Here is a 22,835-nt window from a genome sequence, read left to right on the forward strand (position 1 = left end):
TGAAACCCCCACTCGGGGAGCATGCCCAGTAAATTTAAAATGAACAGTACCTTTAAATCGAAGTGAGAAAGCAACTAACCAATAATTAGTTAGTAGGTGTAGACTTTGGCCAGAACTAACCAACTTCACTTATAAATATGTATTGTGAGTACAACTAGGTGTGCAAGTTAGGCCCAAGATATGCAAGAGAATGACCAGTGCTGGATTTTGGACGTTCTCTGAGCTCCAGTTTTCTGCCAGCGGTTTTTTCAAGGCAAATGGATAGGAAACCTTACAGCATAGTAGAAGATACAGAGCTAAGCAAATAATGACATTTTTGGTTCACTAGCCACTCTGAAAAAAACTTTTTTGAAGACAGTTTGGGGTTCAAATACATTTTTACAACACTGAAACATTTTAAACAAAGTGAAATATTTTGATTAAAAAAAATCAGACTCAAATAAATAATAAACTTTTCAATTAATATAACTTCACAAGATGTAGTTGAATAGCTGAACCCATACTTTTGGCTGAAAGATACTTTTAAAAGTTCTGCCAAGTTTTAATCTTCTCTTTACAAATTCAAAAAGCAAGGCAACAAGCATAAGTCAGCAGCAAATTTGAGAAGATGACCTAAGTCTCGTAGAATAAAAGCACATACTTATAAAAAGCAAAAAATACAGACAATACGGAACTCAGCCTTCTCTAAACTTCTTGGAATCCTTCAAAATTAGACCCCAAATACACCATAAAAGTGAGAAAATAGATGAATTACAATCCAGCTGGTATAGAGTACCGATGTTATTTCTCAACTGATAGCTCTATTTCCCTAAGACAAAGGAAATGTTTTCTCCTTATGCCATTTTGCTTGTCAAGACAAAGTGTAACTGGAATGGTTTTGGCAATATTATGGGTAGCACTGGGGTCGTGTGTTAAGGGACTTAATTAATTGCCGCATCCTTGAAAGCACAGGCATAATATAATTGTTACAATAAATAACCAACAACGTATTAACTCTCAAATTTTGGCCTGTTTACCATGCTCTTGGTCTTCCAGATCATTTATCTCATGTTGAAAATGGTAAAAAGCACCCCTAGGAGGACAGACTATGTTCCAAAGAGTAATACTTTTTTATAATGGGGCTCCAGTTTGAAACTGAATCAGATAATGGCCTTGTGCTTCCAGGGGACTCTTTCCAGGCTGTTCATGTGATTGGGCTCTTTAAAGGTCCAGTATCCACTAGTGCAGATACATTTGAAGATGGGTCCCAGAGTCTGAATTGCAAGCAAAATCAACTTCCAGAAGACAGAAACCGAACTCTGACTAATGTACCATATGAAAGAAACTGGCCTGTCAGACCAGCCAGTATTGTCCCAGTTTATTAAATCTCTTCAAGTAATCTGTTGCGCATTAATTCTTTGGTAGAATGAGGATATTAGGCAAAAGCCTTTCATCAGCTTCTCAAACTTCCATAGAATAGAAAATGTCTTCTTAGTTCTGATGTTCCATGATGGTGAAACTACTTAAACATGTAGTTTCATACTTAAACATACTTAAACACGAGGAATGTTGAAGCACGATAGCTTTCCATATCAAAAATAGTGAAGAGAGAGACAAAAGTCATGGTAGCAAATTTATGATACGATGCAAATTGAGACTACAGATCCAATCACCCAAGTGTAGATCAGTGATGTGGTGTATAAGCAATTTGCTGGGTGGTCGTGCTGAAAGAGTTGCAATCAAAAGCTCAATGGCCAAGTGGAGACCAGTGCCAAGGGGCATTCCTCAGGCATTGACACTGGGACCAGCGCTGCTTAACATGTCTGCAGGCAAAGGCAGCCCAGAGGGTTTCGCTCTCCTTTGCTCACATTATTTTGTTTGCACGGAATATGGGGGACTGCTGGGGACCCTCTGTTGTAAGCTGCATGGTAGTGTCTGGCTGCCCAAGAGAAAATGAAATGCTCAGAAGCTGGGAGTGACCTGGTTTGGTGGCCAGGAGCTCTGTGGGGGCTGTCTCGCTCTCCTTCCCAGGCTGGCTTAGGGAAACTGGTTTCACAGAGTTTTATGCTCCCAGGGTTATGTCCAGGACCTGGGCTGTTCTGTGGTGGCTGTGCTATGGGCACGTCTGGTCTGGCCTGCAGCCTGCTGTAGACTTTAGGGCCTTAGGGACAACAAATGATCATAAAATCCTGTCACAGAGAAGAGGATATGGACTTCGTCTATCCTCCTGAAAAAAAAAAGGTCACTGTAATCTAACAGTGAAGCGTCTATTACCTTTTAGAGAGTGGTCTGGTGTAGGTAGTAGAGAAAGCCTGCCATCAGTGATGGGGACCTGAGCTGAGCAAAAAAGTGCTGAGAAAAGGTACAAGGCTGCCGCTGCCCTCCCATGCCATGCCTACCAATACTTGGTATTACTCAAGTATACTCAGTTTCTGTTTTCCTCTTAGAAGAAGAAACCATGGGTTCCTGCTGGAAGAAATATATAGGAAGAGCCACTGGTTGGCTGCAGAGTTTCACAGTGTAGTGAAAGTCGCCTTGCTACTGTAGCTCACTCTGAGACACCTTCATGTACCTCCTCAGCTCGTTGTAGCCCACGTGGCTGTCATGCTTTTCTAAACCTCAGCAGCAGCAAGTAAAGCTAGGGCCTTGTAGCAGACCCTGCTGTGGTAATAGCACATAGGGTTTTCATATAAAAGAGGGCACACTGAGACTAGACATGAGGACAGCAGTTTATTTTTTTATGCCGAGGGTGGTAAAACACATTGGGGCTTTCCCCACGTGCCCGTGCCCAGCTCCTGCCTGCCGACACAGTGGGCATCCACGGCTGCGCCCAGGCGTGGAGCCCAGCCGGTGCTGGTGCCTCGCTTGGTTTGCTGTTGGTACCCCCTGGACACTTGTGTGACAGCCCTGTGTCACACTGTCTTTGGCGGGCAGCGGCTGAGCCCCGAAGCTGTCGGCTGGGGCTCTGTCAGTGCACCCCCAACTCCTACCCTGGTGTGGCTGCCTTCAGCCCCTGCTGTGCGGCTGGAGCAGTGAGCTCAGGGGTGTGTGGGAGTCTCAGGAGGCTCAGAGGGCTTGAAATCCTTGGGGGTTGGGGTCCTTGGAGGGCTGGGGAGCGATGCGGGGCTCTGGGGCTGTGGAGGCTCCTGCGGTTCGTAGATACTCTCCTGGCTCCTCTGCGTCATGGTACCTGGGTACGGGCTCGAGCAAGGCGAGTAGTTTGGTCTTTCAGGTGGCAGTGGCGTCTGCTGGCGTGGGATCCAGATCTCAGGGGTGCTGGGGCACCTGCTCTGACTGCTCAGGCACTGGTAGAAGCAGCTCTTTATATGCTGGAGTCTTGAAGCTCCAGCGACGGGCCTGTGGAGAGAGGAGGCCGCTGAGGCGCTCAGCTGCAGAGGGGGCGCACGGACTGTCCCCCACAGCACGGCCCAGAGCTGGCAAGGCTCCCCAGCACGGGCAGAGCCGCTGGCACGCCTTGGCCGACGTGGACACCCGCACCTCATGGCAGCCCCGAGCAGGGGGACTCCTCAGGGCAGGTTCGGTGGCCACCAGCCAGCGCTACTGGGCGCCTCCCTGGCTGGGGCAATCTCTTGCCCCGCTCTTTCTCGTCCTGCCCTTGCTTTTGGGCAGCCAGCGGGCTGCCACTCCGCGGCAGCCTGACTAGAAATGCTTCGTGGCTCTGAGCAGCCATCAGAGGAAGAGGAGGGAGGGAAATGTACTCACGCTTTCTTCTTCCTTCGCCACCAGACCACGACACAGCCCAACACAATGGCAACTTGCAGAGAAACAACAGCCGCTACTGCACCTATAGTAGAGAGCTTTCCAGGGTCTCTGGGACCGGAAACAGCTGGGGGGCTCGGGGGATTGTAAAGCTCTGTGGTTCTCTCGGTGACATCATCTGCAGGAGCAATCAGGAACGTTAGCCCGTCCTGCGCACCACTGGTAAGCGTGCAGCACGATTGATCCGGCCAGGACATTCTCTCTTTCCCCCCCGTACTGGTGCCTGGAGGCACGTTCCCACCCTTTGGGGCAGGGTGTCCCACCCAACCAAACCCAGAAGGCCGGAAGGGGAGCACAGGGGGGGCGCAGCTGCTTGAGCCTTTGAGTGACACGGACAGAAACCGTCCCTGCAGCAGGCAGTGCCACCCCAGCTCTCCCTCCCCGTGAGACAGTTCCCACACCCCAGGGGACAGACTCAGGCCTCCTCAAGTGGCACTGAAGCCTTGCCCTCCCCCTAGTGCCTTTTCTCCAGCACAGGCACCGCCTGCAGCACCTCCCAGGTTTCAGGATGTGTCTCCCACTTGGGGACCCCAGCAAGACTGCTCCGTACCTGAGCCCGGTTCATAAGCCCGATTTATCTTGCTCTGGTGGTCTTCTCCAGGCTTTGACGGCACTGCCAAAAAGCAGAGGGGGAAGGTTAAGCCTCAGCGAGTCTCAGGCACAGAGGACACAGGAGGACGGGGAGGTTCCCCCTAAGCCTCTGCCTAGTCTGGGAGTCAGGGCATCGCTGTGGACCTCGGCTCAGGGAGGGATCCCGCTCTGTGCTGCTCCTGTGCCTCTCGGCAGTCACAGCAAGCTCGGGGATGCAGCTAGAGCGGGAGGGACATTTGGCACATTTCCCATATCTGCGGAACATGGTCCCGATGCCTCGAACCCAAAACACTTTCAGCTTTGGCTGCTGCTGTGACTTGCCAGAGTGGGCACTGGGGGAAGAGCCTGCGCCTGGTTCCGACTCCACGCAACAGCCACGCCTGACCTGCTGGGGGACCAGGAAATTGCAGGCCATCTTTTGGTTTGCGTTGCACTTTTGGCGACGTGTAAAGCGATGCAAAATGCCTTCCTTCAAAGAGGACGGGAAGAAGCTGCAGCCAGTCCAGCCAGGGAAACAGCCCTTTCGAGAAGGGCTCCTCCGCCCTTCCCTGTAAGCACCAGCAACGGTCACGGTTGCCCCATCCCAGCTATCGGTCGGCAGACGGGAGACGCAGCACAGCCCAAGAAGCCTGCCGAACCAGCATCCCCACCGACCTCCAGCATCAGGAAAGGGCAGCCGGCGTCGCCTGGCACCTCGCTCCTGCCTGGAACTGGGCCAGTGGGCAAGCAGTGCTGCCCGTGAGCTGAACACAAGTTCAGCGCTCGCCAGGCCCTCAAATCTGCCTGCCAGCAGACGCCTGCACAAACCAGCTCCGAGCCGTAACGGCAAAACTGGGGCAGCAGCCGCCCCTGGCCCTCCGCTTGAAGCACAACTGGCAGCAGAGGCTCTGCACCATCTCTGTGGCTCAGCTGCCAAATTTCACAGCGAAGGCAGAGTGAAATGTGCCCACCGTGTCCTCTCTCCTGTTCCTCCAACATTTGCCTTAAGAACTCAGATGACTCGCAGGGGCCAGCAGACAGCTTTGCAAGGCAAAGCTCCACAGGGCGCATCTCTGAGCCCGGCCCGTTCCCTCTCTGCTCTCCTCCATGTCTGCGCATGGGCCACGGACGGAGCAACTTGCTCTTCAGGCGGAAAGAAGCCTAGAGGGTAGATGCAGCTTCCTCCCACTGATTTACCCGTGGGATGGCTCTCAGGCTGGAGGGCAGCAACGGGCTACGAATTCGGGATGGTGTAACCCTTGGGAGGCTCTTCAGGAGAATTGCACATGAGTAAGCTCTTGTCACATTGACACTGTTTCTTCTTTCAAGGAAAGGGACATAGAGCGCTTACCTGCAGGATGCCCCAAGGGCTCCAAACCAACAGCCTGCCATGCATCTCGATAAACTTTGGCAGCATCCTCACCCAGAAGCAAGCACAGAGGGGAAATGTTGCCATTGCCTGTTGGCATCCGCTTGTGCCTTAGTGAACCGCAGGCACTGGAAGGGGCTCAGGTAGCAGCGTGGGAGCCAGACCCCGGGGAGATTGCCAGCGCTGCAGAGGGGCCTGGTGACCTCTTGGCCGGCACCTGGCAGCTCTCCAACACGCTCGTTAAGCCATGCCATGAACAAGACCCCTCAGGGAGCGTGTGGGCCAACATAGGGCCCCTGGGGGCATTCTTACCCGCACAGCTCTCACACACACAGGGGAAGCCCTCACCAAAGCGCTCGAGGGAAAAGCCACATCCACGCTTCTCGGGGAGAGGAGCCCGCTGGCCCGTGAAAGGTCGCAAATGTGCCGAGTGCTTACCTGCTTCCTGCTCTTGCCAAGGTGCAGCCCAGGCAGCCCTGGCACGTAGGGCCTCCAGGAGGAGGAGGAGGAGGAGGCAGTGCTGAATGAGGGCCATGGCTCCCTTCAGCCACATGATCCTGTGCTGCTGTCACCGCTGCTGCTGCATGTGGTGCAGTTGCGGCTGGGGGCTGAGGCGTGGGTACTTATAGCTGGTGCATCGCCGTGGAGCTCCGTGACCTCACAGCCCCACTGTCACCTCGCAGCCCCACTGTGACCTCAGGGCCGGCCCAGGCTGCATGGCAATGGTGCTCAACGGGGAGAGCCGCTGGAGCACAGCCGGGGCAGCTGCCCTCCCAGGCTGGGGAGCACGCCCCGTCGGGCAGCTCCGTCCAAGGGCTGGCACACAGTCCCACCTGGGGCTGAGCCCGCAGCTCTGCCCTCTTTTCCGGGCACTGTCACAGGGGCAGCGCGGAGCTCACAGTGCCCCAGATGACCTGGGGAGCGCAGCCAGGGCATTTCTGACCTCCTCCGGTGCTGTTAGCAACAGCTCACGAGGCTGAGGAGTGAATGATTTCAGCCTCAAGACAAGTGCCAGATCCCCTCCTGTGCGCACCTTCCCGGCTGGAGCCCGGTTTGGCGCCTTGGGGGACCCCAGGGCTAACAAGTCACGTTTGTTTGACGGGAAAGATGAAGCCTTCACTCTTCCCTTTCTCCTTCACATGAAACTTAAGGGAATACTTTCTGTTGGGGTCCTCAAAGGGCAAAGTCAATCAATAAAACAGAAAAAATATTCTCTTAAAGTATTTGACGTGCAAAAGGAAACCTTGAGAGAGCACACGGTGGGTGTATGTTGCCTGAACAACCCAGTGGCCTTCTATGGTAGGGTGAGTGCTTCGGTGGGCAAGGGAAGAGCTACGGCTGTCATCTCTCCAGGCTTCTTTGGCCTTTGATATTGTCTCTCACAGCATCCTTCTCCATCAATTGGAGAAATGTGGATCTGATGCGTGGACTGCTTGGTGGATAAGGAACTGGCTGGACAGTGCCATCCTGACGGCAGTGGTGAACAGCTCAGTGTGCGGACGGAGACTGCTGACGAGTGTGTCCCTCAGGGTCCCCGCTTGGGAGCAGTACTATTTAATAGCTTCATCAATGACATAAGGCAGTGGGATCGGGTGCACCCTCAGCAAGCTTGCAGATGACACCAAGCTGAGTGGTGCAGCTGATGCGCCTGAGCGATGGGCTGCTGTCCAGAGGGACCTGGACAGGCTGGAGAAGCGGCCCATGTGAACCTCATGAGGCTCAAGAAGGCCAGGTGCAAGGTCCTGCACCAGGGTCAGGGCAACGCCCGGTACCACTGAGAGCCGCCCTGCCAGGAAGGGCTTGGGGGTACTGGTGGATGAACAGCTGGGCATGAACCAGCAATGTGCGCTCGCAGGCCAGAAAGCCAACCGTGGCCTGGGCTGCATCAAAAGAAGCCACCAAAAAGATCGAAGGGATGGAACTCCTCTGCTCTGAAAAAAGAAAAGGCTGAGAGAGGTGGGGTTGTTCAGCCTGGCGAAGAGAAGGCTCTGGGGAGACCTGATTCTGGTCTTCCAATACTTAATGGGCGCTTATCAGAGAGACGGGGACAGAGATCTGAGCAGGGCCTGCAGCCCTAGGGAGAAGGGGCAATGGTTTGAAGCTGGAAGAGGGCAGATTAAGACTAGACACAAGGACAGCAGGTTGGTTTTTTTTTATGCTGAGGGTGGTGAAACACTGGAACAGGTTGCCCAGAGAGGTGTGGACGCCCCATCCCTGGAAACATTCAAGCTCAGCTGAGCAAAGTGATCCTGTTGAAGATGGCTGCGCTCATTGCAGGGGGGTTGGACTCAATGACCTGTAAAGGTCCCTTCCAACCCCAAACATTCCATGATCCCGTATTTCACTCTGCCTTAGCCATGAGACTCAGCAGCCAGAGGTTTTAGATGCACGTCTGGCCACGCTGTAGCCTACAAAGCGGGAAGGGATGGATTGGAGCCTCGCTGCAGCGACGCTGGCTTTCACACCTTCTGTCACACAGTAACTGCATCACAGCGACCTCTGTGCTAATGTGGATGCTTCCAGCTCTGCAGCTGGTGGAGCAGGAGCAATGGCAGGACAATGTTCAAAACACTGTGGTCAGGCGGTCCATGTAAACGGCAGTCCCCGCCTGGTGAAAGGAGACCTCTCCCTATCTGTCCCCGACACGGGGAGCCAACACCACCTATCCTTCCCAGCTACTGTCACCACTCCTGGCAGGGCTTCTTCGTTGACACAAGGGACTCTACCACTCGGACCGGGAGCAGCCACAGGGCGCTGTTCAGCGGCGGTGCTCAGGGCTCTGTCATCTACCGCTAGTCACCACTTGCCGTGAGGTTTCTCTGCGGTCCACGCAGGAGAACCGTATTCAGAAGGAGACCTGACCACGCTTCCTGTTCTCCCAGCTCTTTAATCACTTCAGGAGCAGCCCGGATGGCATCAGAGGGTGCCTTGCGTTGTAGGAGAAAGGGGCAGGACCTGCCCCTCAGGCTAATGACCTGTTTGCAGCAGGTTGGCAGTCAGGGATGAGCTGTGGAGCAGAGCACATAGTGCCGCCATTGGGGCTTTCCCCACGAGCCCATGCCCGGCTCCTGCCTACCGACATAGTGGGCATCCACGGCTGCGCCCAGGCGTGGAGCCCAGCCGGTGCTGGTGCCTCGCTTGGTTTGCTGTTGGTACCCCCTGGACACTTGTGTGACAGCCCTGTGTCACACTGTCTTTGGCGGGCAGCGGCTGAGCCCCGAAGCTGTCGGCTGGGGCTCTGTCAGTGCACCCCCAACTCCTACCCTGGTGTGGCTGCCTTCAGCCCCTGCTGTGCGGCTGGAGCAGTGAGCTCAGGGGTGTGTGGGAGTCTAAGGAGGCTCAGGGCCCTCAGGGGTCTCAGAGGGCTTGGCAGCAGTGGGAGGTCGGAGGCCTTGGAGGGCTCAAAAGTGGTGGGTGCTCGGTAGTGGCGGAGGGCTCGGTGGGCTTGGAGGTCTCAGTAGCGGTGGAGGTCTCGGAGGACGTGGGGACTGCTGCATCTGGGAGACACTTTCCTGGTTCATCTGATGCAAAGATTCCAGGAATGGGCTTGGGGGGGGCGAGGGCAAGTCCCATTTGGAGGGGTGCTGGGGGGTGCTGGTATGGCTCATCTGAAGGGCGGCCGGAGATGGGTTCGGGGGGCGTGGAGGCCGTTCCCCTTTGGCTGGGGTCTGGAGGGTGCTGGTCTGGCTCCTCTGCTGAAAGGCGGCTGCGAATGGGGGAGGCGGTCGCGGGGGCCGTGGGGAGGATGAGCGCGCTCGTTGTTCAGGCGGCAGTGTCCTCTGCTGTCTTTGGGTGCAGCTCTGAGGGGTGCTTGCGCGGCTGCTCTTGCTGTCCGGGCGGAAGCGAGAGCCATGGGTTTTCTGCTGGACTCTAGAAGCTCCAGCGACGGGCCTGTGGAGAGAGGAGGCCGCTGAGGCGCTCAGCTGCAGAGGGGGCGCACGGACTGTCCCCCACAGCACGGCCCAGAGCTGGCAAGGCTCCCCAGCACGGGCAGAGCCGCTGGCACGCCTTGGCCGACGTGGACACCCGCACCTCATGGCAGCCCCGAGCAGGGGGACTCCTCAGGGCAGGTTCGGTGGCCACCAGCCAGCGCTACTGGGCGCCTCCCTGGCTGGGGCAATCTCTTGCCCCGCTCTTTCTCGTCCTGCCCTTGCTTTTGGGCAGCCAGCGGGCTGCCACTCCGCGGCAGCCTGACTAGAAATGCTTCGTGGCTCTGAGCAGCCATCGAAGGAAACAGTGTGGGGGGAATCAACAACTCACTCTTCTTTCTTCATCCACCACCGGATGATGACACAGACCAACACTATTCCAACTGGCACGGAAAGCATGGTTGCTGCTGTGGCTATCATACAGTGCCTCCGCGCATCTTGGGGACAGAGAGGACTTGCGGTGCTTGGGGGATCATCAGCCCTTGCGGTTCTCTCGCTGATCACGTCTGTAGGAGCAATTTGAAAAGTTAGCCCGTCCTGCGCACCACTGGTAAGCGTGCAGCACGATTGATCCGGCCAGGACATTCTCTCTTTCCCCCCCGTACTGGTGCCTGGAGGCACGTTCCCACCCTTTGGGGCAGGGTGTCCCACCCAACCAAACCCAGAAGGCCGGAAGGGGAGCACAGGGGGGGCGCAGCTGCTTGAGCCTTTGAGTGACACGGACAGAAACCGTCCCTGCAGCAGGCAGTGCCACCCCAGCTCTCCCTCCCCGTGAGACAGTTCCCACACCCCAGGGGACAGACTCAGGCCTCCTCAAGTGGCACTGAAGCCTTGCCCTCCCCCTAGTGCCTTTTCTCCAGCACAGGCACCGCCTGCAGCACCTCCCAGGTTTCAGGATGTGTCTCCCACTTGGGGACCCCAGCAAGACTGCTCCGTACCTGAGCCCGGTTCATAAGCCCGATTTATCTTGCTCTGGTGGTCTTCTCCAGGCTTTGACGGCACTGCCAAAAAGCAGAGGGGGAAGGTTAAGCCTCAGCGAGTCTCAGGCACAGAGGACACAGGAGGACGGGGAGGTTCCCCCTAAGCCTCTGCCTAGTCTGGGAGTCAGGGCATCGCTGTGGACCTCGGCTCAGGGAGGGATCCCGCTCTGTGCTGCTCCTGTGCCTCTCGGCAGTCACAGCAAGCTCGGGGATGCAGCTAGAGCGGGAGGGACATTTGGCACATTTCCCATATCTGCGGAACATGGTCCCGATGCCTCGAACCCAAAACACTTTCAGCTTTGGCTGCTGCTGTGACTTGCCAGAGTGGGCACTGGGGGAAGAGCCTGCGCCTGGTTCCGACTCCACGCAACAGCCACGCCTGACCTGCTGGGGGACCAGGAAATTGCAGGCCATCTTTTGGTTTGCGTTGCACTTTTGGCGACGTGTAAAGCGATGCAAAATGCCTTCCTTCAAAGAGGACGGGAAGAAGCTGCAGCCAGTCCGGCCAGGGAAACAGCCCTTTCGAGAAGGGCTCCTCCGCCCTTCCCTGTAAGCACCAGCAACGGTCACGGTTGCCCCATCCCAGCTATCGGTCGGCAGACGGGAGACGCAGCACAGCCCAAGAAGCCTGCCGAACCAGCATCCCCACCGACCTCCAGCATCAGGAAAGGGCAGCCGGCGTCGCCTGGCACCTCGCTCCTGCCTGGAACTGGGCCAGTGGGCAAGCAGTGCTGCCCGTGAGCTGAACACAAGTTCAGCGCTCGCCAGGCCCTCAAATCTGCCTGCCAGCAGACGCCTGCACAAACCAGCTCCGAGCCGTAACGGCAAAACTGGGGCAGCAGCCGCCCCTGGCCCTCCGCTTGAAGCACAACTGGCAGCAGAGGCTCTGCACCATCTCTGTGGCTCACCAGCACCTGCAAGGTGGGAAACCCAGCATCGCCACAGCGAGGCTCTGAGTGATCCCTTCCCACTGCGCAGGCTACAGCGTGCCCCGACGTGCACCTCACGCCTCCACTTGCCGGGTCTCACGGCTGAGGCACAGTGAAATGTACCCACCGTGTCCTCTCTTCCATTCCTCCAGCACATGCCTTAGTTGCTCAAATAGCTCCGAGGACTCGTTTTCTCCTTCAGCTCGGTACTTTTCTATTGCAGAACCTTAACAGAAAGGACCCGATTCAGTTTCACCCAAATAAATTACAGAAAACCAGTGCTTAGCCTGTGAGGTCAGCACAGACAGACTACTCACCCCTGCGATGCCAGCCTCGCGCAGCATCCCACTGCCGAGGAGCTGGACGAGTCCTTCCTACAGGCACACCTGTAACAGAACAGCCAAAGCAGCTTCCGTCATCTACTGCGGTCTACAATGGCAGGACTGGATTGCAGAAGTGGTAAGGGGACCGCGCAAGGAGACGGCACACACGTGCAGATCTCTGTCCCCACAGCTGCAGAGGCGCCCAGCGGGCTGACCTTTGGGCTTTGAGCTGGCGGATCTCAAAGGGAGGAGAAAGCCATGACGTACCCATGGTGCGATCTCCCAGAGGCTCAGTCCTGGAACCCCACTGGGAATCTGCAGCACCTTTGCCGACAGCCACGGCTGCAAAGAAGCGCAGGACAGAACGGCTGCCGTGACACAGTTCAAGTTACTTCTTCAGATCAAAGTGGCAGCGAGTGCCACTCAAAGGTGGGCTTCCTCCACGGCACTCATCTCTGCCTTCCGCTCAGGAGCATGGTGCCATGCCAAGAGTTACCGTGCGCCTGCACTGGCACCATGCTGGGACGGAACGAACCACGTGCGGAGCTGCCGGGACAAAGGACTCCCTGGAGCTCACACCAGCTCCCAGCTCAACCCCAACGAGCCCGCTGGCTTGGCAGCCAGCACTGGGAGCAGCTCAGGCTCCCAGGGCCAGCAGACAGCTTTGCAAGGCAAAGCTCCACAGGGCGCATCTCTGAGCCCGGCCCGTTCCCTCTCTGCTCTCCTCCATGTCTGCGCATGGGCCACGGACGGAGCAACTTGCTCTTCGGGCGGAAAGAAGCCTAGAGGGTAGATGCAGCTTCCTCCCACTGATTTACCCGTGGGATGGCTCTCAGGCTCGAGGACAGCAACGAATTCGGGATGGTGTAACCCTTGGGAGGCTCTTCAGGAGAATTGCACATGAGTAAGCTCTTGCCACATTGACACTGTTTCTTCTTTCAAGGAAAGGGACATAGAGCGCTTACCTCCAGGATGCCCCAAGGGCTCCAAACCAACAGCCTGCCATGCATCTCGATAAACTTTGGCAGCATCCTCACCTAGAAGCAAGCACAGAGGGGAAATGTTGCCATTGCCTGTTGGCATCCGCTTGTGCCTTAGTGAACCGCAGGCACTGGAAGGGGCTCAGGTAGCAGCGTGGGAGCCAGACCCCGGGGAGATTGCCAGCGCTGCAGAGGGGCCTGGTGACCTCTTGGCCGGCACCTGGCAGCTCTCCAACACGCTCGTTAAGCCATGCCATGAACAAGACCCCTTGCAGGAGCAGTGGGACCAACATAGGGCCCCTGGGGGCATTCTTACCCGCACAGCTCTCACACACACAGGGGAAGCCCTCACCAGAGCGCTTGAGGGAAAAGCCACATCCACGCTTCTCGGGGAGAGGAGCCCGCTGGCCCGTGAAAGGTCGCAAATGTGCCGAGTGCTTACCTGCTTCCTGCTCTTGCCAAGGTGCAGCCCAGGCAGCCCTGGCACGTAGGGCCTCCAGGAGGAGGAGGAGGAGGAGGAGGCAGTGCTGAATGAGGGCCATGGCTCCCTTCAGCCACATGATCCTGTGCTGCTGTCACCGCTGCTGCTGCATGTGGTGCAGTTGCGGCTGGGGGCTGAGGCGTGGGTACTTGTAGCTGGTGCATCGCCGTGGAGCTCCGTGACCTCACAGCCCCACTGTCACCTCGCAGCCCCACTGTGACCTCAGGGCCGGCCCAGGCCGCATAGCAACGGTGCTCAGGGGGAGAGCCGCTGGAGCACAGCCGGGGCAGCTGCCCTCCCAGGCTGGGGAGCACGCCCCGTCGGGCAGCTCCGTCCAAGGGCTGGCACACAGTCCCACCTGGGGCTGAGCCCGCAGCTCTGCCCTCTTTTCCGGGCACTGTCACAGGGGCAGCGCGGAGCTCACAGTGCCCCAGATGACCTGGGGAGCGCAGCCAGGGCATTTCTGACCTCCTCCGGTGCTGTTAGCAACAGCTCACGAGGCTGAGGAGTGAATGATTTCAGCCTCAAGACAAGTGCCAGATCCCCTCCTGTGCGCACCTTCCCGGCTGGAGCCCGGTTTGGCGCCTTGGGGGACCCCAGGGCTAACAAGTCACGTTTGTTTGACGGGAAAGATGAAGCCTTCACTCTTCCCTTTCTCCTTCACGTGAAACTTAAGGGAATACTTTCTGTTGGGGTCCTCAAAGGGCAAAGTCAATCAATAAAACAGAAAAAATATTCTCTTAAAGTATTTGACGTGCAAAAGGAAACCTTGAGAGAGCACACGGTGGGTGTATGTTGCCTGAACAACCCAGTGGCCTTCTATGGTAGGGTGAGTGCCTCGGTGGGCAAGGGAAGAGCTACGGCTGTCATCTCTCCAGGCTTCTTTGGCCTTTGATATTGTCTCTCACAGCATCCTTCTCCATCAATTGGAGAAATGTGGATCTGATGCGTGGACTGCTTGGTGGATAAGGAACTGGCTGGACAGTGCCATCCTGACGGCAGTGGTGAACAGCTCAGTGTGCGGACGGAGACTGGTGACGAGTGTGTCCCTCAGGGTCCCCTCTTGGGAGCAGTACTGTTTAATAGCTTCATCAATGACATAAGGCAGTGGGATCGGGTGCACCCTCAGCAAGCTTGCAGATGACACCAAGCTGAGTGGTGCAGCTGATGCGCCTGAGCGATGGGCTGCTGTCCAGAGGGACCTGGTCAAGCTGGAGAAGCGGCCCATGTGAACCTCATGAGGCTCAAGAAGGCCAGGTGCAAGGTCCTGCACCAGGGTCAGGGCAACGCCCGGTACCACTGAGAGCCGCCCTGCCAGGAAGGGCTTGGGGGTACTGGTGGATGAACAGCTGGGCATGAACCAGCAATGTGCGCTCGCAGGCCAGAAAGCCAACCGTGGCCTGGGCTGCATCAAAAGAAGCCACCAAAATGATCGAAGGGATGGAACTCCTCTGCTCTGAAAAAAGAAAAGGCTGAGAGAGGTGGGGTTGTTCAGCCTGGCGAAGAGAAGGCTCTGGGGAGACCTGATTCTGGTCTTCCAATACTTAATGGGCGCTTATCAGAGAGACGGGGACAGAGATCTGAGCAGGGCCTGCAGCCCTAGGGAGAAGGGGCAATGGTTTGAAGCTGGAAGAGGGCAGATTAAGACTAGACACAAGGACAGCAGGTTGGTTTTTTTTTATGCTGAGGGTGGTGAAACACTGGAACAGGTTGCCCAGAGAGGTGGTGGACGCCCCATCCCTGGAAACATTCAAGCTCAGCTGAGCAAAGTGATCCTGTTGAAGATGGCTGCGCTCATTGCAGGGGGGTTGGACTCAATGACCTGTAAAGGTCCCTTCCAACCCCAAACATTCCATGATCCCGTATTTCACTCTGCCTTAGCCATGAGACTCAGCAGCCAGAGGTTTTAGATGCACGTCTGGCCACGCTGTAGCCTACAAAGCGGGAAGGGATGGATTGGAGCCTCGCTGCAGCGACGCTGGCTTTCACACCTTCTGTCACACAGTAACTGCATCACAGCGACCTCTGTGCTAATGTGGATGCTTCCAGCTCTGCAGCTGGTGGAGCAGGAGCAATGGCAGGACAATGTTCAAAACACTGTGGTCAGGCGGTCCATGTAAACGGCAGTCCCCGCCTGGTGAAAGGAGACCTCTCCCTATCTGTCCCCGACACGGGGAGCCAACACCACCTGTCCTTCCCAGCTACTGTCACCACTCCTGGCAGGGCTTCTTCGTTGACACAAGGGACTCTACCACTCGGACCGGGAGCAGCCGCAGGGCGCTGTTCAGCGGCGGTGCTCAGGGCTCTGTCATCTACCGCTAGTCACCACTTGCCATGAGGCTTCTCTGCAGGCGACGCAGGAGAACTGTATTGAGAAGGAGACCTGACCACGCTTCCCGCTCTCCCAGCTCTTTAATCACTTCAGGAGCAGCCCGGATGGCATCAGAGGGTGCCTTGCGTTGTAGGAGAAAGGGGCAGGACCTGCCCCTCAGGCTAATGACCTGTTTGCAGCAGGCTGGCAGTCAGGGATGAGCTGTGGAGCAGAGCACATAGTGCCGCCATTGGGGCTTTCCCCACGAGCCCATGCCCAGCTCCTGCCTACCGACACTAGTGGGCATCCACGGCTGCGCCCAGGCGTGGAGCCCAGCCGGTGCTGGTGCCTCGCTTGGTTTGCTGTTGGTACCCCCTGGACACTTGTGTGACAGCCCTGTGTCACACTGTCTTTGGCGGGCAGCGGCTGAGCCCCGAAGCTGTCGGCTGGGGCTCTGTCAGTGCACCCCCAACTCCTACCCTGGTGTGGCTGCCTTCAGCCCCTGCTGTGCGGCTGGAGCAGTGAGCTCAGGGGTGTGTGGGAGTCTAAGGAGGCTCAGGGCCCTCAGGGGTCTCAGAGGGCTTGGCAGCAGTGGGAGGTCGGAGGCCTTGGAGGGCTCAAAAGTGGTGGGTGCTCGGTAGTGGCGGGGGGCTCGGTGGGCTTGGAGGTCTCAGTAGCGGTGGAGGTCTCGGAGGACGTGGGGACTGCTGCATCTGGGAGACACTTTCCTGGTTCATCTGATGCAAAGATTCCAGGAATGGGCTTGGGGGGGGCGAGGGCAGGTCCCATTTGGTGGGGTGCTGGGGGGTGCTGGTATGGCTCATCTGAAGGGCGGCCGGAGATGGGTTCGGGGGGCGTGGAGGCCGTTCCCCTTTGGCTGGGGTCTGGAGGGTGCTGGTCTGGCTCCTCTGCTGAAAGGCGGCTGCGAATGGGGGAGGCGGTCGCGGGGGCCGTGGGGAGGATGAGCGCGCTCGTTGTTCAGGCGGCAGTGTCCTCTGCTGTCTTTGGGTGCAGCTCTGAGGGGTGCTTGCGCGGCTGCTCTTGCTGTCCGGGCGGAAGCGAGAGCCATGGGTTTTCTGCTGGACTCTAGAAACTCCAGCGACGGGCCTGTGGAGAGAGGAGGCCGCTGAGGCGCTCAGCTGCAGAGGGGGCGCACGGACTGTCCCCCACAGCACGGCCCAGAGCTGGCAAGGCTCCCCAGCACGGGCAGAGCCGCTGGCACGCCTTGGCCGACGTGGACACCCGCACCTCATGGCAGCCCCGAGCAGGGGGACTCCTCAGGGCAGGTTCGGTGGCCACCAGCCAGCGCTACTGGGCGCCTCCCTGGCTGGGGCAATCTCTTGCCCCGCTCTTTCTCGTCCTGCCCTATCTTTTGGGCAGCCTGACTAGAAATGCTTCGTGGCTCTGAGCAGCCATCGAAGGAAGCAGTGTCGGGGGAATCAACAACTCACTCTTCTTTCTTCATCCACCACCGGATGATGACACAGACCAACACTATTCCAACTGGCACGGAAAGCATGGTTGCTGCTGTGGCTATCATACAGTGCCTCCGCGCATCTTGGGGACAGAGAGGACTTGCGGTGTTTGGGGGATCATCAGCCCTTGCGGTTCTCTCGCTGATCACGTCTGTAGGAGCAATTTGAAAAATTAGCCCGTCCTGCGCACCACTGGTAAGCGTGCAGCACGATTGATCCGGCCAGGACATTCTCTCTTTCCCCCCCGTACTGGTGCCTGGAGGCACGTTCCCACCCTTTGGGGCAGGGTGTCCCACCCAACCAAACCCAGAAGGCCAGAAGGGGAGCACAGGGGGGGCGCAGCTGCTTGAGCCTTTGAGTGACACGGACAGAAACCGTCCCTGCAGCAGGCAGTGCCACCCCAGCTCTCCCTCCCCGTGAGACAGTTCCCACACCCCAGGGGACAGACTCAGGCCTCCTCAAGTGGCCCTGAAGCCTTGCCCTCCCCCTAGTGCCTTTTCTCCAGCACAGGCACCGCCTGCAGCACCTCCCAGGTTTCAGGATGTGTCTCCCACTTGGGGACCCCAGCAAGACTGCTCCGTACCTGAGCCCGGTTCATAAGCCCGATCTATCTTGCTGTGGTGGTCTTCTCCAGGCTTTGACGGCACTGCCAAAAAGCAGAGGGGGAAGGTTAAGCCTCAGCGAGTCTCAGGCACAGAGGACACAGGAGGACGGGGAGGTTCCCCCTAAGCCTCTGCCTAGTCTGGGAGTCAGGGCATCGCTGTGGACCTCGGCTCAGGGAGGGATCCCGCTCTGTGCTGCTCCTGTGCCTCTCGGCAGTCACAGCAAGCTCAGGGATGCAGCTAGAGCGGGAGGGACATTTGGCACATTTCCCATATCTGCGGAACATGGTCCCGATGCCTCGAACCCAAAACACTTTCAGCTTTGGCTGCTGCTGTGACTTGCCAGAGTGGGCACTGGGGGAAGAGCCTGCGCCTGGTTCCGACTCCACGCAACAGCCACGCCTGACCTGCTGGGGGACCAGGAAATTGCAGGCCATCTTTTGGTTTGCGTTGCACTTTTGGCGACGTGTAAAGCGATGCAAAATGCCTTCCTTCAAAGAGGACGGGAAGAAGCTGCAGCCAGTCCGGCCAGGGAAACAGCCCTTTCGAGAAGGGCTCCTCCGCCCTTCCCTGTAAGCACCAGCAACGGTCACGGTTGCCCCATCCCAGCTATCGGTCGGCAGACGGGAGATGCAGCACAGCCCAAGAAGCCTGCCGAACCAGCATCCCCACCGACCTCCAGCATCAGGAAAGGGCAGCCGGCGTCGCCTGGCACCTCGCTCCTGCCTGGAACTGGGCCAGTGGGCAAGCAGTGCTGCCCGTGAGCTGAACACAAGTTCAGCGCTCGCCAGGCCCTCAAATCTGCCTGCCAGCAGACGCCTGCACAAACCAGCTCCGAGCCGTAACGGCAAAACTGGGGCAGCAGCCGCCCCTGGCCCTCCGCTTGAAGCACAACTGGCAGCAGAGGCTCTGCACCATCTCTGTGGCTCACCAGCACCTGCAAGGTGGGAAACCCAGCATCGCCACAGCGAGGCTCTGAGTGATCCCTTCCCACTGCGCAGGCTACAGCGTGCCCCGACGTGCACCTCATGCCTCCACTTGCCGGGTCTCACGGCTGAGGCACAGTGAAATGTACCCACCGTGTCCTCTCTTCCATTCCTCCAGCACATGCCTTAGTTGCTCAACTAGCTCCGAGGACTCGTTTTCTCCTTCAGCTCGGTACTTTTCTATTGCAGAACCTTAACAGAAAGGACCCGATTCAGTTTCACCCAAATAAATTACAGAAGACCAGTGCTTAGCCTGTGAGGTCAGCACAGACAGACTACTCACCCCTGCGATGCCAGCCTCGCGCAGCATCCCACTGCCGAGGAGCTGGACGAGTCCTTCCTACAGGCACACCTGTAACAGAACAGCCAAAGCAGCTTCCGTCATCTACTGCGGTCTACAATGGCAGGACTGGATTGCAGAAGTGGTAAGGGGACCGCGCAAGGAGACGGCACACACGTGCAGATCTCTGTCCCCACAGCTGCAGAGGCGCCCAGCAGGCTGACCTTTGGGCTTTGAGCTGGCGGATCTCAAAGGGAGGAGAAAGCCATGACGTACCCATGGTGCGATCTCCCAGAGGCTCAGTCCTGGAACCCCACTGGGAATCTGCAGCACCTTTGCCGACAGCCACGGCTGCAAAGAAGCACAGGACAGAACGGCTGCCGTGACACAGTTCAAGTTATTTCTTCAGATCAAAGTGGCAGCGAGTGCCACTCAAAGGTGGGCTTCCTCCACGGCACTCATCTCTGCCTTCCGCTCAGGAGCATGGTGCCAAGAGTTACCGTGCACCTGCACTGGCACCATGCTGGGACGGAACGAACCACGTGCGGAGCTGCCGGGACAAAGGACTCCCTGGAGCTCACACCAGCTCCCAGCTCAACCCCAACGAGCCCGCTGGCTTGGCAGCCAGCACTGGGAGCAGCTCAGGCTCCCAGGGCCAGCAGACAGCTTTGCAAGGCAAAGCTCCACAGGGCGCATCTCTGAGCCCGGCCCGTTCCCTCTCTGCTCTCCTCCATGTCTGCGCATGGGCCATGGACGGAGCAACTTGCTCTTCGGGCGGAAAGAAGCCTAGAGGGTAGATGCAGCTTCCTCCCACTGATTTACCCGTGGGATGGCTCTCAGGCTGGAGGACAGCAACAGGCTACGAATTCGGGATGGTGTAACCCTTGGGAGGCTCTTCAGGAGAATTGCACATGAGTAAGCTCTTGTCACATTGACACTGTTTCTTCTTTCAAGGAAAGGGACATAGAGCGCTTACCTCCAGGACGCCCCAAGGGCTCCAAACCAACAGCCTGCCATGCATCTCGATAAACTTTGGCAGCATCCTCACCTAGAAGCAAGCACAGAGGGGAAATGTTTCCATTGCCTGTTGGCATCCGCTTGTGCCTTAGTGAACCGCAGGCACTGGAAGGGGCTCAGGTAGCAGCGTGGGAGCCAGACCCCGGGGAGATTGCCAGCGCTGCAGAGGGGCCTGGTGACCTCTTGGCCGGCACCTGGCAGCTCTCCAACACGCTCGTTAAGCCATGCCATGAACAAGACCCCTCAGGGAGCGTGTGGGCCAACATAGGGCCCCTGGGGGCATTCTTACCCGCACAGCTCTCACACACACAGGGGAAGCCCTCACCAGAGCGTTGAAGGGAAAAGCCACATCCACGCTTCTCGGGGAGAGGAGCCCGCTGGCCCGTGAAAGGTCGCAAATGTGCCGAGTGCTTACCTGCTTCCTGCTCTTGCCAAGGTGCAGCCCAGGCAGCCCTGGCACGTAGGGCCTCCAGGAGGAGGAGGAGGAGGAGGCAGTGCTGAATGAGGGCCATGGCTCCCTTCAGCCACATGATCCTGTGCTGCTGTCACCGCTGCTGCTGCATGTGGTGCAGTTGCGGCTGGGGGCTGAGGCGTGGGTACTTATAGCTGGTGCATCGCCGTGGAGCTCCGTGACCTCACAGCCCCACTGTCAGATCGCAGCCCCACTGTGACCTCAGGGCCGGCCCAGGCTGCATGGCAATGGTGCTCAACGGGAGAGCCGCTGGAGCACAGCCGGGGCAGCTGCCCTCCCAGGCTGGGGAGCACGCCCCGTCGGGCAGCTCCGTCCAAGGGCTGGCACACAGTCCCACCTGGGGCTGAGCCCGCAGCTCTGCCCTCTTTTCCGGGCACTGTCACAGGGGCAGCGCGGAGCTCACAGTGCCCCAGATGACCTGGGGAGCGCAGCCAGGGCATTTCTGACCTCCTCCGGTGCTGTTAGCAACAGCTCACGAGGCTGAGGAGTGAATGATTTCAGCCTCAAGACAAGTGCCAGATCCCCTCCTGTGCGCACCTTCCCGGCTGGAGCCCGGTTTGGCGCCTTGGGGGACCCCAGGGCTAACAAGTCACGTTTGTTTGACGGGAAAGATGAAGCCTTCACTCTTCCCTTTCTCCTTCACGTGAAACTTAAGGGAATACTTTCTGTTGGAGTCCTCAAAGGGCAAAGTCAATCAATAAAACAGAAAAAATATTCTCTTAAAGTATTTGACGTGCAAAAGGAAACCTTGAGAGAGCACACGGTGGGTGTATGTTGCCTGAACAACCCAGTGGCCTTCTATGGTAGGGTGAGTGCCTCGGTGGGCAAGGGAAGAGCTACGGCTGTCATCTCTCCAGGCTTCTTTGGCCTTTGATATTGTCTCTCACAGCATCCTTCTCCATCAATTGGAGAAATGTGGATCTGATGCGTGGACTGCTTGGTGGATAAGGAATTGGCTGGACAGTGCCATCCTGACGGCAGTGGTGAACAGCTCAGTGTGCGGACGGAGACTGGTGACGAGTGTGTCCCTCAGGGTCCCCTCTTGGGAGCAGTACTGTTTAATAGCTTCATCAATGACATAAGGCAGTGGGATCGGGTGCACCCTCAGCAAGCTTGCAGATGACACCAAGCTGAGTGGTGCAGCTGATGCACCTGACGATGGGCTGCTGTCCAGAGGGACCTGGTCAAGCTGGAGAAGCGGCCCATGTGAACCTCATGAGGCTCAAGAAGGCCAGGTGCAAGGTCCTGCACCAGGGTCAGGGCAACGCCCGGTACCACTGAGAGCCGCCCTGCCAGGAAGGGCTTGGGGGTACTGGTGGATGAACAGCTGGGCATGAACCAGCAATGTGCGCTCGCAGGCCAGAAAGCCAACCGTGGCCTGGGCTGCATCAAAAGAAGCCACCAAAAAGGTCGAAGGGATGGAACTCCTCTGCTCTGAAAAAAGAAAAGGCTGAGAGAGGTGGGGTTGTTCAGCCTGGCGAAGAGAAGGCTCTGGGGAGACCTGATTCTGGTCTTCCAGTACTTAATGGGCGCTTATCAGAGAGACGGGGACAGAGATCTGAGCAGGGCCTGCAGCCCTAGGGAGAAGGGGCAATGGTTTGAAGCTGGAAGAGGGCAGATTAAGACTAGACACAAGGACAGCAGGTTGGTTTTTTTTTTATGCTGAGGGTGGTGAAACACTGGAACAGGTTGCCCAGAGAGGTGTGGACGCCCCATCCCTGGAAACATTCAAGCTCAGCTGAGCAAAGTGATTGTGGTGATCCAAGTCGAGGCGGACTGAAAAAACACTATGGCTGCATGGCTGGGATCAACAAAATGGCCTTTATTGCTTATACAAATGATTTATATATCTTAGGCATTACATGTGTCTGACCCTGAAAGGTGTTTGTGTTCTTCTTCTTGCTTGCTATTTGCTGTTGCTGTAGGTGCCCGTGTGCTGTGGTTCTAAGTTACGGTTCTTCACATCCTGTTTACGTACCTGGCAATTTGTGGCTGTCTTCAAGGTACACGACTAAGCCTTTGAAGTCAACTAATTTGTCTGTAGACCCGCTGCAGACCCCAACAAGTGATCCCGTTGAAGATGGCTGCGCTCATTGCAGGGGGGTTGGACTCAATGACCTGTAAAGGTCCCTTCCAACCCCAAACATTCCATGATCCCGTATTTCACTCTGCCTTAGCCATGAGACTCAGCAGCCAGAGGTTTTAGATGCACGTCTGGCCACGCTGTAGCCTACAAAGCGGGAAGGGATGGATTGGAGCCTCGCTGCAGCGACGCTGGCTTTCACACCTTCTGTCACACAGTAACTGCATCACAGCGACCTCTGTGCTAATGTGGATGCTTCCAGCTCTGCAGCTGGTGGAGCAGGAGCAAT

The 22,835-nt window shown here is 57.3% G+C and overlaps 3 protein-coding genes across 9 annotated transcripts in view; 1 reads left to right on the forward strand and 2 right to left on the reverse strand.

Moving 5' to 3' along the window:
• LOC119147491 (vegetative cell wall protein gp1-like) overlaps nucleotides 1-22,835 on the forward strand; it is a 516,692-nt gene that overhangs the window by 44,564 nt on the left and 449,293 nt on the right. The window lies entirely within an intron of this gene.
• Nucleotides 905-21,605, reverse strand: LOC119147492 (protein enabled homolog). Of its 3 annotated transcripts, XM_037386601.1 has the most exons (9): nucleotides 20,664-21,605; nucleotides 13,282-13,522; nucleotides 12,825-12,896; nucleotides 12,127-12,201; nucleotides 11,854-11,922; nucleotides 11,664-11,762; nucleotides 10,566-10,628; nucleotides 9,959-10,133; nucleotides 8,763-9,589 (listed from the first exon to the last, which is right to left on the reverse strand). In XM_037386601.1, exons 2-9 carry the CDS (start codon nucleotides 13,397-13,399, stop codon nucleotides 9,100-9,102), a joined length of 1,161 nt encoding a protein of 386 aa, XP_037242498.1. In that variant the 5' UTR covers nucleotides 13,400-13,522; nucleotides 20,664-21,605; the 3' UTR covers nucleotides 8,763-9,099. The 3 variants fall into 3 exon arrangements, with proteins under 3 accessions (XP_037242499.1, XP_037242498.1, XP_037242500.1); XM_037386602.1 differs by lacking the exons at nucleotides 8,763-9,589; nucleotides 20,664-21,605 and adding an exon at nucleotides 905-3,336 and having other exon boundaries at nucleotides 13,282-14,755; XM_037386603.1 differs by lacking the exons at nucleotides 11,664-11,762; nucleotides 11,854-11,922; nucleotides 12,127-12,201; nucleotides 20,664-21,605 and having other exon boundaries at nucleotides 13,282-14,755.
• LOC119147494 (protein enabled homolog) lies at nucleotides 15,946-20,637 on the reverse strand. 2 transcript variants are annotated; one of them, XM_037386607.1, is made up of 6 exons: nucleotides 19,251-19,700; nucleotides 18,978-19,046; nucleotides 18,788-18,886; nucleotides 17,690-17,752; nucleotides 17,083-17,257; nucleotides 15,946-16,738 (listed from the first exon to the last, which is right to left on the reverse strand). In XM_037386607.1, the coding sequence occupies exons 1-6, from the start codon at nucleotides 19,252-19,254 to the stop codon at nucleotides 16,249-16,251; spliced, it is 900 nt and encodes a 299-aa protein (XP_037242504.1). In that variant the 5' UTR covers nucleotides 19,255-19,700; the 3' UTR covers nucleotides 15,946-16,248. The 2 variants fall into 2 exon arrangements, with proteins under 2 accessions (XP_037242504.1, XP_037242503.1); XM_037386606.1 differs by lacking the exons at nucleotides 18,788-18,886; nucleotides 18,978-19,046; nucleotides 19,251-19,700 and adding exons at nucleotides 19,951-20,022; nucleotides 20,407-20,637.

Source organism: Falco rusticolus, chromosome 4 (genome assembly GCF_015220075.1).
Source record: "Falco rusticolus isolate bFalRus1 chromosome 4, bFalRus1.pri, whole genome shotgun sequence".
Taxonomy (NCBI): domain Eukaryota; kingdom Metazoa; phylum Chordata; class Aves; order Falconiformes; family Falconidae; genus Falco; species Falco rusticolus.

Coding starts and splice junctions, on each gene's coding strand:
- LOC119147492 (XM_037386601.1), bottom strand. CDS start 13,399: ATGTGGCTGAAGGGAGCCATGGCCCTCATTCAGCACTGCCTCCTCCTC. Junction 10,629..11,663: donor GGAATGGAAGAGAGGACACG/GTGGGTACATTT, acceptor GCTTTTTGGCAG/TGCCGTCAAAGCCTGGAGAA. Junction 10,134..10,565: donor GGCTTATGAACCGGGCTCAG/GTACGGAGCAGT, acceptor TTGCTCCTACAG/ACGTGATCAGCGAGAGAACC.
- LOC119147494 (XM_037386606.1), bottom strand. CDS start 20,521: ATGTGGCTGAAGGGAGCCATGGCCCTCATTCAGCACTGCCTCCTCCTC. Junction 17,753..19,950: donor GCCCTTGGGGCGTCCTGGAG/GTAAGCGCTCTA, acceptor GCTTTTTGGCAG/TGCCGTCAAAGCCTGGAGAA. Junction 17,258..17,689: donor GGCTTATGAACCGGGCTCAG/GTACGGAGCAGT, acceptor TTGCTCCTACAG/ACGTGATCAGCGAGAGAACC.